Genomic DNA, 14,118 nt, shown 5'->3' on the forward strand with positions numbered 1-14,118 from the left:
TGGTTCTTTTAGTAATTGGTTGCTGAAGTTTCCAGGTATGTGATTTTTATACTGGCATTGGGGAGAGATCACCTGTCCTTGATAAGCCCTTAAGTGGAGTTACATTATATAGTGGCCTTTTCAGAACATCAGCAAAGCTGACTATATACATTCCCAAAACAATCCCATTCTGCTCAAACTTTCATTTGTTTGTTTTAAGAACAAAAAAACCTAATACCCAAACAGTGAAACTGATTTACATGAAGTTCCAAAATCATCTTGCCTGCTTGTGGGTCACTCTGACCTTCCTTTGATAGTATGAAAATAGAAAAAAAAATGTATGCTAACCACACTGAGATGCTGCCACAATTTTAAGCTGAGATAAAAGGATTAGTACCAGGAGACATTTGGATCCAAAATACAATAAAAGGTAGAAGTTGGGTACTTACATGCTGCAGGTTGAAAGATGAAGCTCAGGGCTGGAGCAGAATTTCCCTTGCCCTCAGGTGTTTCTAATTGCTGATTAAATATCTTTTGGTTGTGCTTGTACCAGCCAGCAGTCCCCTCTGCGTCTCTGCCTCTCTTTGTGACTAGGACACAGTACTCCGAGTCCCAACCTATAAATAGATCCCAGCTCTGTGATTGATATAACAGGCAGCTGACAAAAAAAAAAAAAAAAAAAAAAAAAATCACCACACACACACCCCACACCACAGGTCTTAAGCAAAGCAGCAAAATCTGGGCTTTCGTCTCTGCACTGCACCTAGGGAGGAGTCCTCCCTGTCAATGCTGGACACAGCAGTTACTTCCCCATCACAGCATTACAGCAACTTAGGCATGTAAAGCAAGCGAACAAAATTCACTGCACAAGAAGAAGTAGAAAAAGAAAAGTAGAGATTTGATTCTTTTACACTTTATAGTAGGAAAAAACTGTGAGGTAGGGACTCATGGGGTCAGAGTACAGTTCTGAGCTGTGTTTTATTCCAAACTCTTCCCATGAAGTTGCTACAGAATAAACTGGGGCTTATGCCTTGGTTAGTAACTGCAAGGTTAGCAAACTTCTTCTGGGACTCCAAAGAGTTTGGGGATTGAGAATAAAGTTACTGTTCTCCAAAACCCATTAGATCAGGATACTCCCTGACAGGTAACACAGCAAAGCACTGACAAAATTCCTACTTTTAAAGGAGCCCCTCAACCAAGGAATTCCCTGTTGGCTAAGGTTAGCTCAGAGTAACAAGTTAGTAAACTTCCGCGGATTTGCATAGAGATTTGGGATTTGATCAAGGTCCTTGAATATTTGGGAAGAACCCTCCCATTGATGATATCTGTAGCTATGGAATTGTTTTCAAAGAAAGCCCCGTTCTTTGGGACATATATCATGACTGGATAAAGCCCTTGGAGATGGATTGTAGTGAGGAATAATGCCTTAGCCCCCATAGGTAAGTGTACGGATGGTCTAGATAAGACTTAACAGGGCTTTTCTGCTGACACTTCTATGATATTTTCTACTAGCTCTCAAATCAGTCTCAACAGCAGATCAGTTGAAGTCTCAAACATCTGTAGGAAGTGGCTATTACCCCTAACTCCAGATGCTCAGCATCAACAGTGACCTCTATAGGGCATATGTAGCTCTGCATAACTGAACTCAAAGGGATAGCCCAATGAGTGGCACCTGCAGCTGAGTATTGGGGATACAGTGTGCAGAATGAAAAGTTGGGGGGAGTGGGAAATGACCTTTTCTGCATTAGACATTTTGAGGTCTCTTGCAGTATGATAACTAGGAGCTATTCTGCTCTGATGATGCAAACAAAGTACCAGAACTTATATTTTTTACCACTCATGTCATGTAGATTTCCTCTGAGCAGGGTTAGGCAACATGATGTTCAAAAACTAGCATCTAACCTACACTATAGCTACTATTTTCATAGAATGGCACTAGTGCTAACGCAGTGGGGGGAGATTTCCCCACAATAAGCCTAGGAGACACCCACCTGCATGGCCCAAGTTCCAGATTACATCAGGTATTCATGTAAACAACTGAAAGCAGTTTCCCTATTTTAAGGCCAAATCCTTCAGTCCCAACACAGGTAATATGTTCTTTGGAGGCAATGAGCTTTTTTCCCTGAGTAAAGAGGACAGGATTTAGCCTTCATTTTGCTTCACGAAATAAGAATTATATGATGTAATTTCCCTAATATTCTAATTTTTGCAGCATGTTCCAGTGGACAAAGCAGAGGTCTGGGCCCAGGACTCCTGGGTTCTATTCCTAGCTGTGCTATTACCTTATGTGATTTTGAGCTAGTTGACCTCTGTGGTTCAGTTTTGCCATCTGTAAGGCAGAGATAATGATACTTAACCTCTAATATCTACAGATGAGAAGTGCTAGACTTAGCATTATCATCATCATCATCATCCTACAATAAAGTGTGCCAGCTTCAGCCATAGAACAGTGCCATTGATCTCAATGGAGATGTACCCAGGACTTTCAGCTGAATTTGACCTTTTGAATTTTTTATTTCAGATTTGTTCTCCTTCAGGTAAATATTGATCTGAACATGGTGTTCGTCTCAATAAAAATCAGTGTGCTCTAATTTTGGGTGCCTAAAGGGAGACACACGAGTCAAATGTTGAGAGAAGTTGAGTACTTAGCTCTCACTGACAGTAACAGAGGGGCTTGCCCCAATCCATCCTGTCATGGGTGGAAGTGCTTGTTGTAGTAAAAGCTCTGTTAGCCTGTTAACTCAATTAACCAGAAGGCTCAATTAACCAGCATTTCTGATATCCCCCAACATAAAACTTCAGTCTAGTAACTGGGACTAGTAGCCTGCCCATCATGTTATACAATTCCATTTTCTCTTTTCTAGTTTTATAAAAAAAAAAGAGGCAGAAGCCAAGTAAGCTGAAATCAGAGATTTATTCAAAAAAGCAGCTTCCAAGTGTGTCTAGGGGGTCATTACAGATTCAGGCCAATTTCCTATATCTTCTACATTTACAATGGGAAGTGATGTTGATAATGATGACCCTGAGGCACAGCAAGATCCTGAAGATCATTCAAAGAAAGATTTAGTTATATTCAATATAGTTTTAGTGTTAAGCATTTTTAGTGACCTGGGTATACGGCATGTGCTGCCCATAGTGACATGCAGTGTTATAAGATAACTTGTTATATGAAAAACTTCACTTGTATACACCTAAAATTGGTATTCCATTGATGAAGTAGAACTCTCAGTTAACTAGAATAAGAGTATCCAGCACCCCTATTCTCCCAACATGCCAGATAACGGAACTGTTACTGTATTTTGACGGATCTGCCTCAGTTTCCCCAGTTTTCCCTGGCCCACTCTGATCATAGGAGTGACCTGGCCTCCTGCCAATCAATCTAACAGTACCCCTTCCAGGCTGCAGAGTCCTTTGCTTGAACACCAGCAGAAAATAGCAAAACAACTGAATCTTTAGCCCAGCTGCACTCAGCTGTTAGCCTTCTTCTTTGCAGCCTAATCCCAGCAGTAAACAGTACCACCACTGACCAATTGTATGGCTTTTATTCCCCCGGCCGCAGGGTTGGCACACACTTTCCCTGTTTTAGACAGGCTACAGTCTCTAATTGAATCATGTCTCCACTGAGGCTCCTTGCCCACTGCAGGATAGGGTGTCTTCGTCTGCTATCCCTGCCAATCCCCCACTTCCGAGTACTGCAACCCTGCACAGGTGTAACAAGGCAGGACTAACTGAACAAGGCTAAGTGACCTCAAGCTTATCCTAAAAGGAACAAGCCACCCTACTACAGATTTCAACTAGAATTTTCAGTGTTGAATACTTTTGAAAAATCAGGCCAAGTGTATTAAAGAGGCTTCTGAACACTAAGGCACCCAAATCCAGTGGCCACTTTTTAAAAGTTTGAGCTTAATGTATGTATAGTTGTGTACATTCTGAACCAAATAAATATCAATGGAATCAATTCATTCCTTGCCCTTCCATTATCAGCTATATCCAAACCCTTTAAGCATTACTCAAGTAAGCCCCAGGTAAAGCAGAACAGTATTATCATCCCCATGTTACATCAGGGCAGGGAAACCACAGAGTTACCAAGAGATTTGTCCCCACTCTCTTAGCAACACAGTGATACAGCCATATACCAAGCCCTGAATTCTCTAAATCTTCATTTCCTTTGGGAGAAAGAGAAGTCAGAGGCCCTAAAAAGACTCCTTAACTTGACACTGACCCTTTACACCAGGGTTTCCCAGCCTATGGTCGGGACCCAAATATGGGTCGCCATTACATTTCAAAAGGGTCACCAAGCATCTCCCCAGGTGGACCTGCCCCCTATCTTCCCCATTTTTGAATTGCCCTGGGTCACCAAGTCTTCCTGAATTGTCAAAATGGGTCCCCATCAGGAAAAGGTTGGGAACCGCTGCTTTACACAGAACTCTCATGGCCTTGACTCAGTCAACTCCTATGTGGAAGCACTTCTTCATTTCAGCAGTAAATGATTTGTGTCAGGCAGTCTCAGAGAGGGATGGACACACAGGCAGATAAACCCTACAACAGAGGAAATCTTACACCACAACACACTGCAGAAAGTAGGTCAAAGAATTGCAAAAAAATCACCTCCTTAAAAATCAGTTACTTGTAGAGCAAATAAAGGGTTAATATATTTTCCCTGAAACGCCCAGCCTAGTGGACTGCAATCTGGAAAACTGGGTCTGTAGCGGAGCAGTCGCTCTCACTAGTTATTTGCTGTTGTATTTGTTATTTAAAGGGGCCTGTCATTAGTACCTACTGTAGTTAAAGTCAAAAGTAAGGTGACCAGATGTCCTGATTTTACAGGGGCAGTCCTGATAACCGTGGCTTTGTCTTATATTGGTGTCTATTACCAGGGCCGTCCCTGAGGGGAGGGACCCAGGACAACATCGCCTCCCTCATTTGCCTCAGACCCTGACCTGACCCACTTCTTCCTGTCCCTGCTGCACCATTGCCCATCCCACTCTATCCCTGTCCCTGAAGACCCTGCCCTGCCCCACCCCTGGTCAACCCCCACTCCACCCCTTTTCCCAAGCTGCCTCCTCCCCCAAGCAACGCGGCCCTAGAGACTAGCAAGTCAGCCCCCTCCCCCCACACTCACTGGCAAAGGTGAGAAGTGACCCAGACCCAGCCTGCTCCTCCCCCGCCCATCAGCTCCCAGCCACATTACTCCACTTCCCACTGCTGATGAGTGCAGGGAGCGGTTCCACCCACTCACCCACGTGATGCTGCTAAAGGCAAGGGAGCAGAGCTGCTGAGTTGCTCTGCTTCCGGCTGCCAGCACTGGTAAGTGCAGCATTGGGGCCTATCCTTGTTGCTTGTGCCAGGCCCCTCCCACCCCTGCTAATTCCCTAAGCCACCCTGGGCCCCACAGAGGCACCCAAAGTGTGGAGTCTGGGTTGACTGTCCCAAACTATCCAATGGGCACGATAGCACTGCCTATTACCCCACATCCCAGTCTTTTCTGCTTGCTATCTAGTCACCCTAATTGAAAGTAGTTTCCACTATAAACCTCTGCTTCACAAGCTCTTAAATGACTAATGTATATGAAACTTCCAGTGCTTGACTTCTGCTCAAGAGTGAGGAGCTTCAGGTGGTAAAAGTTTAAGTGTTGGAGAGGAATAGGGGATGTAAAAGGGTAAGTGTCAATTGATCAATATCATTTCAGCCATTTATAAATTATGGAAGAAACATACTACACTTTTCCTCCAATGTTAAAAATGAAAAGTAATCATACTTTAGACAACTACAGTAATATATATGAAACCTGAAAAATGGCTTAGACAGACAGCTGGGGTCTTCCTTTGGACTGAAAGTGAGAGAGGAAAAAAATAAACACCAAAAAATTACTTATGTGTGCTGAGCACATCTGGTATGATTTTAGCAAAGCCCAATGTAACCCTTCCTGTCTTAATATAGAGAAAATAAGGATGCACAACAACTACAAAAATCAATAAAAATGTGATTCCATAGTTTTAAGGTCTATCACGATCTTTTTTTTTTTTTTTAATTGTAGGATACAGCAAAAAGTTTGTTTGTTTTTTAAAGTTTCCTATTAGGAATATTCAGTTGCCATTTTAACAGAATCTACAAGAGAACTCTCACCAGCCAAAACCTGAAGCATAGGTAGGCCATCATCCTATTAGGGTTAGAGAGGTGGGAACTTCAGAGCCTTCAAATTGGGCATTTACATATTAGCATTAATATGAACATGAAGAAAATTAATTTTTTTAAATAAACTATGTCAAGGCTGCCTAGTTAACATCACTAAGTGTGAGAGAAATGCAGAGAGGTTCCAATAGCAACATGATTTTGGGTGTTAGTCTGAATATATTTTGTTAATTCTCAAATATCTTTAAGTGTGGCAATCCAACTGCAGTTTTGCTGTTGAATTTAATTAATAGTATTTGTTATGCATGATCATACTCTTATCAGTTTATTTACTGTTGAGTTCACCAATATTACACTAGTGACCCAGTACAGTGAAGTCACCATGTTAGATATTAAGTGGAGCATATTCAGAGAAGTCAGTATTTTTGAATGTGTAGAGGAAAAAAGATGTCTAAGTTTCTATCTATTGGCAGCAGGACTGTCATATATTACAGTACTTTTAAATATTCCACCTAAATACTTAATTCTGCAGCACTGCCTCTGCCTACAAAAGTTAGTAAGTTTAAAATATTGTTTTAAATGTGAACTCCCTAGATTTGCTCCTGGGGAAAGGCAGCTGCCTCACGTGTTTTAAACATATATAGCATCCCCATGTATGTCTGTGAAGCACCTACCACACGTGTTGTTGGTGCTATAAAATAACAAACATGTACACACCTGTGCAGACAGAGCATTAACCACGCACTTCATAGCCTGCTGGTATGTTTGAGATTCATGTAAGGTCATTTTAGACAAGAGATACTGTTTGATGTTCTCGATAACCTTGGTGGAAGGAAGAGAGATCATGGCTAGTTTTATAGCAAACACCTATTATAATTATATCCATACTAACTCTGAAAAGGGTAAGGAAGATAGAGATTTAAGCCAGTTCTAGTGCCAAAGGAAATAAGGAGGAGCTGAACAGTCTATGCTGGTACCCTTACCCAAGTTTGTTTATTTGAGAACAGACTTCCTTAAAGCACCTCTATCAGAACAAAAACCAACAGCATACTCATGCATGGGCCCAACCATTATATTTGACTCCAGATCCAAACTTCCAAAAAGCATGAAGACCCTTTGATCTGAAATTTTAGTTCAGTCCGCCAGAGGAATTATAATTAAGCTTCCTAACGCCATTGCTAACAAACAAAAGAATTAACTGTTCCAGGAGGAGTCCCGTCCCCTCGCTCCAAAAGCTAGAAAATCAACAGATAAATGAGACTTCAAATTAGTTGCTTGCTTTCTGAGGTCTGCTTGAGGAGAGCCCGGTTCCACAGCCCTTATTCACATAAACAACAAACTCCCTGATCAGGTAAATCCATGAAAGAAGATAAGTCACCAGGATGAACTGCCTGGGTTTCAAAAAAAGAAAGAATCTAAACAAGTCTTTTGTGGACGCCACAGAACACAAAGCTAATCTCTAAAGTAGTGCCAATAATTTCTTGCCTTGTCTAATCTCGTCTGATCTCCCAACATCCATTCCTTACACCAAGGCACAGCTCTTTCCTAGGTCCCTGATCCAGAGCTAAAGCTGCACTCTCCTAATCAAAACTAAGGATACCTCTACAAAGCCGCTGTAGTGGAATAATTGACATTATTTAGAAATAAGAAAATGCTCATCTATACAGAAAGCCATTATTTCGAGATAATGGCAAGCTGGAGGACTTCTTACTCTGACTCATGGTAACCCTCATTTCACGAGGAATAAGGGAAGTTGAAGGAGGAGTGTTTTTCCTTCAACCTCCTCCTGTGTAGACAGCATCAAAAGCCAAATTAAGCTATTTCAACTTCAGCTACGCAACTGATGTAGCTGAAGTTTGCGTATCTTAATTTAACTTTTGTCTTGCTGTATAGACGTATCCTAAGTGTAACTCTCAGTGCATTTCATTAAAGAAAAGGGGAATCCTATACGTCATACAGTGAGCATGTTTCTGTTCTTGAGGGCCAGCAAGATGGCAAAAACAACACTCACATCCAGACTTCCTCAAGCCAACCAAAAACAAGCAGCAGCGTTAATGACTCAATTAGGGCTACTCTTCCCTCCAAAGCAGCAGTGAACTATGGTATTAGCATGGAGTCAGAGGAACTGTGCAGCTGGAGCTGCTGGACCATGGATGAGACAAAGCCAGCCATTAAGTTAAAAAAAAAATAAAATAAAGAATCTGGCCCTCATACCAAGTTTCATCTCGGGACATTAAATTCTACCTTCCCAAAATTCCACCTTGCATTTTCAGGGCATGTCTACGATACAGGTCAAAAGTTGAATTAAGATACGCATCTTCAACTACATCAACGCCATAGCTGAAGTCAAAATAGCTAAATTCTGTGTTTGGTGCTGTCTAACACTCTTCCTTCAACTTCCCTTACTCCTCGTGAAATGAGGGTTACAGGAGTCGGAGTAAGAAGTCCTCCAGCTCGACATTATTTCAAAATAATGGCTTGCTACGCAGACATGCATTTTGTTACTTCAACATAACTCTGCTGTGTAGACGTACCCTCAGATCTATACAGTAGTTCCTTTTCCATACATTTGTGTAGTGTTACAGTGCACTGTTAAACAACTGCTATGCACCACCCCAAAGAGAGCTGCATTTCTGTTGTGGGTCAAGAGATTTTCATCACTCTAAAAATTCTGCTTGTATGTCTCAATCCTTCTTCACAACACCTTCTGTTATTCCAGTCCCCATCTACCCCACCGTGCGCGCGCACACACACACACACACACACACACACACACACACACACACACACACACACACCAGCTTTGCCAGTTCATCTCAATCAGCCTCGGACTCCCTCAAACAGCTCTACCAATGCACTTCACTCCAGATCTGCAACATTCCCTGTTAATGCAGCCTGGCCCCCAAAGACATGAAACCTTTTAGGTGCTAGAGCATTTCATCCACATTAAACAAAACCCTTGCTTAAACCAGATCATTGTGCATTTGCTATGTGGGAGTGTACAGGAAATTCCCAGGGGGAGTCCGCACTGCTGTTGCTGTCTGACAGATGAGCACTTCCTTTTTCTATCATGTCAGGTATGCACCTGGATACCCAGAAGAGAGCTAATTCTAAACAAAATAATGGGAAAAGCACATGATGCCTAATGCATACATAGACCATCATGAACCTGCATGTGCTGTCCAAGCCATTGTCTGGCTTCTAGTTGCCTTTTATCACCCTTACCTTGTTTGAAAGTTCTTAAATGCAAGAAGAGATAAAGTGCTATAGGTATCACAGACACCGTAGCACTAAAGGCTGTCAAAAAATATGTTTGGTGTACAGTTGAAGAAATAAATAGTAAGCTCTCAGATGGGCTGAAGTCAATCCTAATTCCAAAGATCCCGATGTTTGAGGGCACTGAAGGGAAGCCACTAGGGCTCTGTACCAATCCCTGGCTAGTAGGTGACAGCAGCTACAGCTGAACTTGGACTAACATTTCCATACAACTGAAACACTAATGTGGTAGAATCACAACCTATGAACAGCTTTGTCACCGTCATCCCCCTTTCAAAAGGCCATAGATATACTAGCAGTAACAGTGCAAAGGAACTGCTCACCAAGTTCTCTAATCTAAAGTGAATTTACCCAAAGTCTCATCAAGCCACTCTCCTAGGAAACTTTCTGCGGGATTCTTGTTTCAGGTACAGATTCTTTCTTTTTAGCTGTGTTGCTCTGTCCCTTGTCACTTTATCCAGCACTCCTCCCAATGTTGAATCCATCCCAGCCTGGAATAACCAGTCCCTCCCATTGCATCTGCCCATAGGCTTGCTGCTGATTGAAGGTAAAGTTCAGCTCTTTGACAGCCCTTTCTCCAGCAGGGTGTCGCTGTCATTCTCACAGTGCACATGCACGCACATGTTCCAGCTAGCACTGCCCACAACAGAGGAAGTAAGACTATTGGTTGAAGATCTCAGATAATTAGAATAGCCTCTCCCCTGGCACACTGAAGACCATGCACTCACCGAGGAACTTGTACACCACTTTTTATAAAACATCAATAGAATTAAGAGACAAAGCAACCTCTCTCTTCCACTATGAAGATTTCAAAGCTCTTCACAAAAATTAATGATAACATTTCCCTCACCCTTGTGAGGCAGGCCCATTTTATTATCTCTCTATTAAAGATGATGAAACTGAAGCACAAGGAGGGGAAGTGAAGTGGGATAGATTAACAGGTAAGACCAGGACCATAAAAAACTGGGAAAATTAAAAAAAAAAAAAGAGAGAGCGAGAGAGCCAGTGTCTCCCCTGGGCAAATATGGTGTGTGTGTGTGTGTGTGTGTGTGTGTGTGTGTGTGTGTGTGTGTGTGTGTGTGTGTGTGTGTGTGTGTGTGTGTGTGTGTGTGTGTGTGTGTGTGTGTGTGTGTGTGTGTGTGTGTGTGTGTGTGTGTGTGTGTGTGTGTGTGTGTGTGTGTGTGTGTGTGTGTGTGTGTGTGATTCAGTGGCATAAAGAATGCTCTTTCCATACAGCTATTTAATAAAGAATAATGCTATTCGTATTTCTTCCCTAAAGGTCACAATGTGAAATTGAATTACTCACAAAAACAGTGGGGGAGGGAAAACCCAGGAGAAGACCATGGGCAATCCACACCAGTCAGGAAGAGAACTGTGAGTGTGTCACAGGCATCTCCTAAAAGGCTCCATTTCAGCCTGCACATGCACTTAAGTCCACAATACTCTGGCAGCTTTGCTTTGTGAGAGCCTGTGTTGCAAAGGGGGCAACTACTCCTAAGTACATGAGCAAAGCCTAATTTAGAGGGATGCTTCCCAGTCAAATTTTAATTTTTTGGATCAGAACAGGTTCTTACAAAAGATAAGATCCATGGAAACTTTTCTGTCTCTTTCTTAAAATAAACTAGTTTATTTAAAAAAAAAAGTTTCTTACAGTATCTCACAGGCTACCAATCCATTTCCAGGTAAAATGCAAGACATTTGCATTTGAGGCCAGTACTACATTACATTAGACGTAAGATATGTAACTTCAGCTACATGAATAGCATAGCTGGAGTCAACGTACCTAAGATTGAATTTCCACAGTGTCCCCACTGAGGGAGGTCAATGAGAGAAACTCCCTTACTCCTTGTGACCTGGTGGAGTACCTGAGTTGATAGGGGCACGATCAGTGGTCAATGTAGTAGGTCCTTATTAGACCTGCTAAATCAAACCCTAAGAGATTGATCTCTTGGTAAGTGGAGACAAGCCCTAAATGATCTAAGCCCAAGTTATCCAAAACCAGTTTGCCACACCAGAGGTATCTTTGAGCAATACTTCACATCTCTTGCCTTAAAGGCAAATCCTTCCAAGGAGCAAGCCCTGATCTCTGGAATTTTCTCCTGCTGGAAATACAACTGAGTCCATATTTGGTCATGTCTAGAAGATGCATCTATTTCCAGCCATAATGGGATCTAGCTTTTTTTTTTAAACTTTATATAAAACTGTACTTAAACATTGTGAAGCTCTGGGGATAACAACACATTTCTTCATTACAATTGGGTAAATTTATTGGTTCCCATTTTAAACAATGATGGAAAATATCACAATGTTCAATATAATAAAACTTACAAGCAAAATCCATTCAGCCATTTTTTAGTATTAGGAGCAAAGTAAATGTAAGGTACTTCCCCATTGAAAAAAAAAAAGTGTCACTATAGTCTTGACACAACACATGTTTATCTCCTAGTAATTGGTTAACATTTACAAGTCCTTTGTAGATTAACATTATTACGACTACTAATTATAGATGCACTAGGAGGACTCCATAGCTACATCTGTAATTTCCTTTCCATTATTACATAATAGTTACTGCATGGTAACACCCAAAATGTTTGTCTAATAAAAAGCTCAGAGCCCAAGTCAGCTGATTGGGCTCACGGATCTCAGGTTGCAGAACTGAAAATAGCAACATAGATGAGACCCTGCAGTGGAGGGAGGAGGGGGAGTCTCAGCGCCCAAATTCTACCCAGAGCCCAAACATCAAAAGTGTAATTTTATAGCCCTGCAGCCAGACACCTGGGAGCCCGAGTCAGTTGACTTTGGCCAGCCACAGTCATACCATGGATCTTTTATCACAGTATGGACATATTCCCAGAAGCCCTGCTCAAGATCAGAGCCCATTTATGCTAGGCAACATACTTCCATGTATGAAGACATAGGTCTTGCTGCAAAAAACCTCACACTTTAAGGCCTGGACTGCACACAGTTTTCCTCTCTATGTAATTATTTCAGCTAGCGGTGTCATTATATTTTGAAATAATTCTAGCAGTTCAACAGCCTAGTACGCATAACATGGGTACAGATTATTCCTGTAAAGAAGCTACATTGGTATAAGCACTTTTATATAGGGATAACTGCATCCACACTGCGGCATGAATCCATTTATATTTGTTTTAAAACCAAGAGAGTAAAATTGGAACAAAAATTGTAAATAGACCAGCCCTAAAATAGGCAGAAGAGGCACAGAATCAAGTACAGACTAAGGATGTAAAATCCCATTTAATTGCTTAACCGATTAAAGAGGGGCTGGCAGGGGGACTCCTACCCTGCTGGGCTGGAATGCCCCTCCCCCCGCCCACCGCACCCGGGCTAGATGGTTCCCCCCACCTCATGCAGTAGCTGCTCCAGACCGGTCCTGTCCACAACAATCCCCTGCCTGTCACAGACAAGAGCTCCTGAAGCCCCCACCGGTTAACCGGAACTGGTAAGCATCATGCATGAAGGGTGATGCTTACCGATTAGCCAACTAACCTTTCACATCTCTAGTTAAAACTTTGCAATCCTAAGCCTAGTTTTCAGTTTTCCTCCAGAAAACTTCAGGTAGAAAGGATTCTTTGTATTTCCAATCTCTAGTCAGATGCTTATTTTTTCTTCTGAACAACAGGGAAATAAGGTATAATCTCCTTTTTATAATTCCATTCATGATTTTTAAAGGCCTGTCCCAAAATAAAGTTTGCCGTAGAATCTCCACATTTATTTTATTCAGTATTTGTTACACTTAAACTTTTATTGCATTCATCTTCTCCACTCACTTAGAATCATAGAGCTGGAAGAGACCTCAGGAGGTCATCAAGTCCAGCCCCCCCGGCCCACGGTAGGCCCAATCCCAACTAAAACAACCAAGCCATGGCTTTGTCAAGCCGAGACTTAAATACCTCTAGGGATGGAGATTCCACCACCTCTCCAGGTAACCCATTCCAGTGCTTCACCACCCTCCTACTGAAATAGTTTTTCCCTAATATCCAACCTAGATCTCTCCCACTGTAACTAGAGACCATTGCTCCTTGTTCTGCCATCTGCCACTACTGTGAAAGCCTTTCGCCATCCTCTTTGGAACCTCCCTTCAGGAAGTTGAAGGCTGCTATCAAATCCCCCCTCACTCTTCGCTTCTGCAGACTAAACAAACCCAAATCCCTCAGTCTCTCCTCATAGGTCATGCGCTCCAGCCCCCTAATCTTTTTGGTTGCCGTCCGCTGGACTCTCTCCAATGCGTCCACATCCTTTCTGTAGTGAGGGGCCCAGAACTGGACACAATACTCCAGATGTGGCCTCATCAGAGCAGAATAAAGGGGAATAATCACTTCTCTGGATCTGCTGGCAATGCTCCTCCTAATGCAACCTAATATGCCATTAGCATTCTTGGCTACAAGGGCACACTGTTGACTCATATCCAGCTTCTCTTCCACTGTAATCCCCAGGTCCTTGTCTACAGAACTGCTACTTAGCCATTCAGTCCCCAGCCTGTAACAATGATTGGGATTCTTCTGTCCCAAGTGCAGGACTCTAAACTTGTCCTTGTTGAACCTCATCAGATTTCTTTTGGCCCAATCCTCTAATCTGTCCAGGTCACTCTGGACCCTATCCCTGCCCTCCAGTGTATCTACCTCACCCCCTAGCTTAGTAGCTTCAGGGGGTAGCCAAGTTACTCTGCAAGGTGCGAGACAGGAAATAGTCAGACCCCAAGAGAAGTGA

General features: G+C 42.4%; 2 protein-coding genes across 2 annotated transcripts in view; both read right to left on the reverse strand.

The window, feature by feature from the left end:
* ESRRB (estrogen related receptor beta) overlaps positions 1–566 on the reverse strand; it is a 183,846-nt gene extending 183,280 nt beyond the window's left edge. The window contains exon 1 of the mRNA XM_025181980.3: positions 429–566. Coding sequence (XP_025037765.1) covers positions 429–430 — 2 coding nt within the window. The 5' untranslated portion in view covers positions 431–566. The remainder of the gene's footprint in view (positions 1–428) is intronic.
* GPATCH2L (G-patch domain containing 2 like) overlaps positions 489–14,118 on the reverse strand; it is a 118,820-nt gene continuing 105,190 nt past the window's right edge. Inside the window, exon 9 of the mRNA XM_089778421.1 lies at positions 489–596. Within this exon, the coding sequence (XP_089634547.1) occupies positions 570–596 (27 nt within the window). The 3' untranslated portion in view covers positions 489–569. The remainder of the gene's footprint in view (positions 597–14,118) is intronic.

This window comes from Pelodiscus sinensis, chromosome 5, assembly GCF_052426305.1.
Source record: "Pelodiscus sinensis isolate ZL-2025 chromosome 5, ASM5242630v1, whole genome shotgun sequence".
Lineage (NCBI taxonomy): Eukaryota > Metazoa > Chordata > Testudines > Trionychidae > Pelodiscus > Pelodiscus sinensis.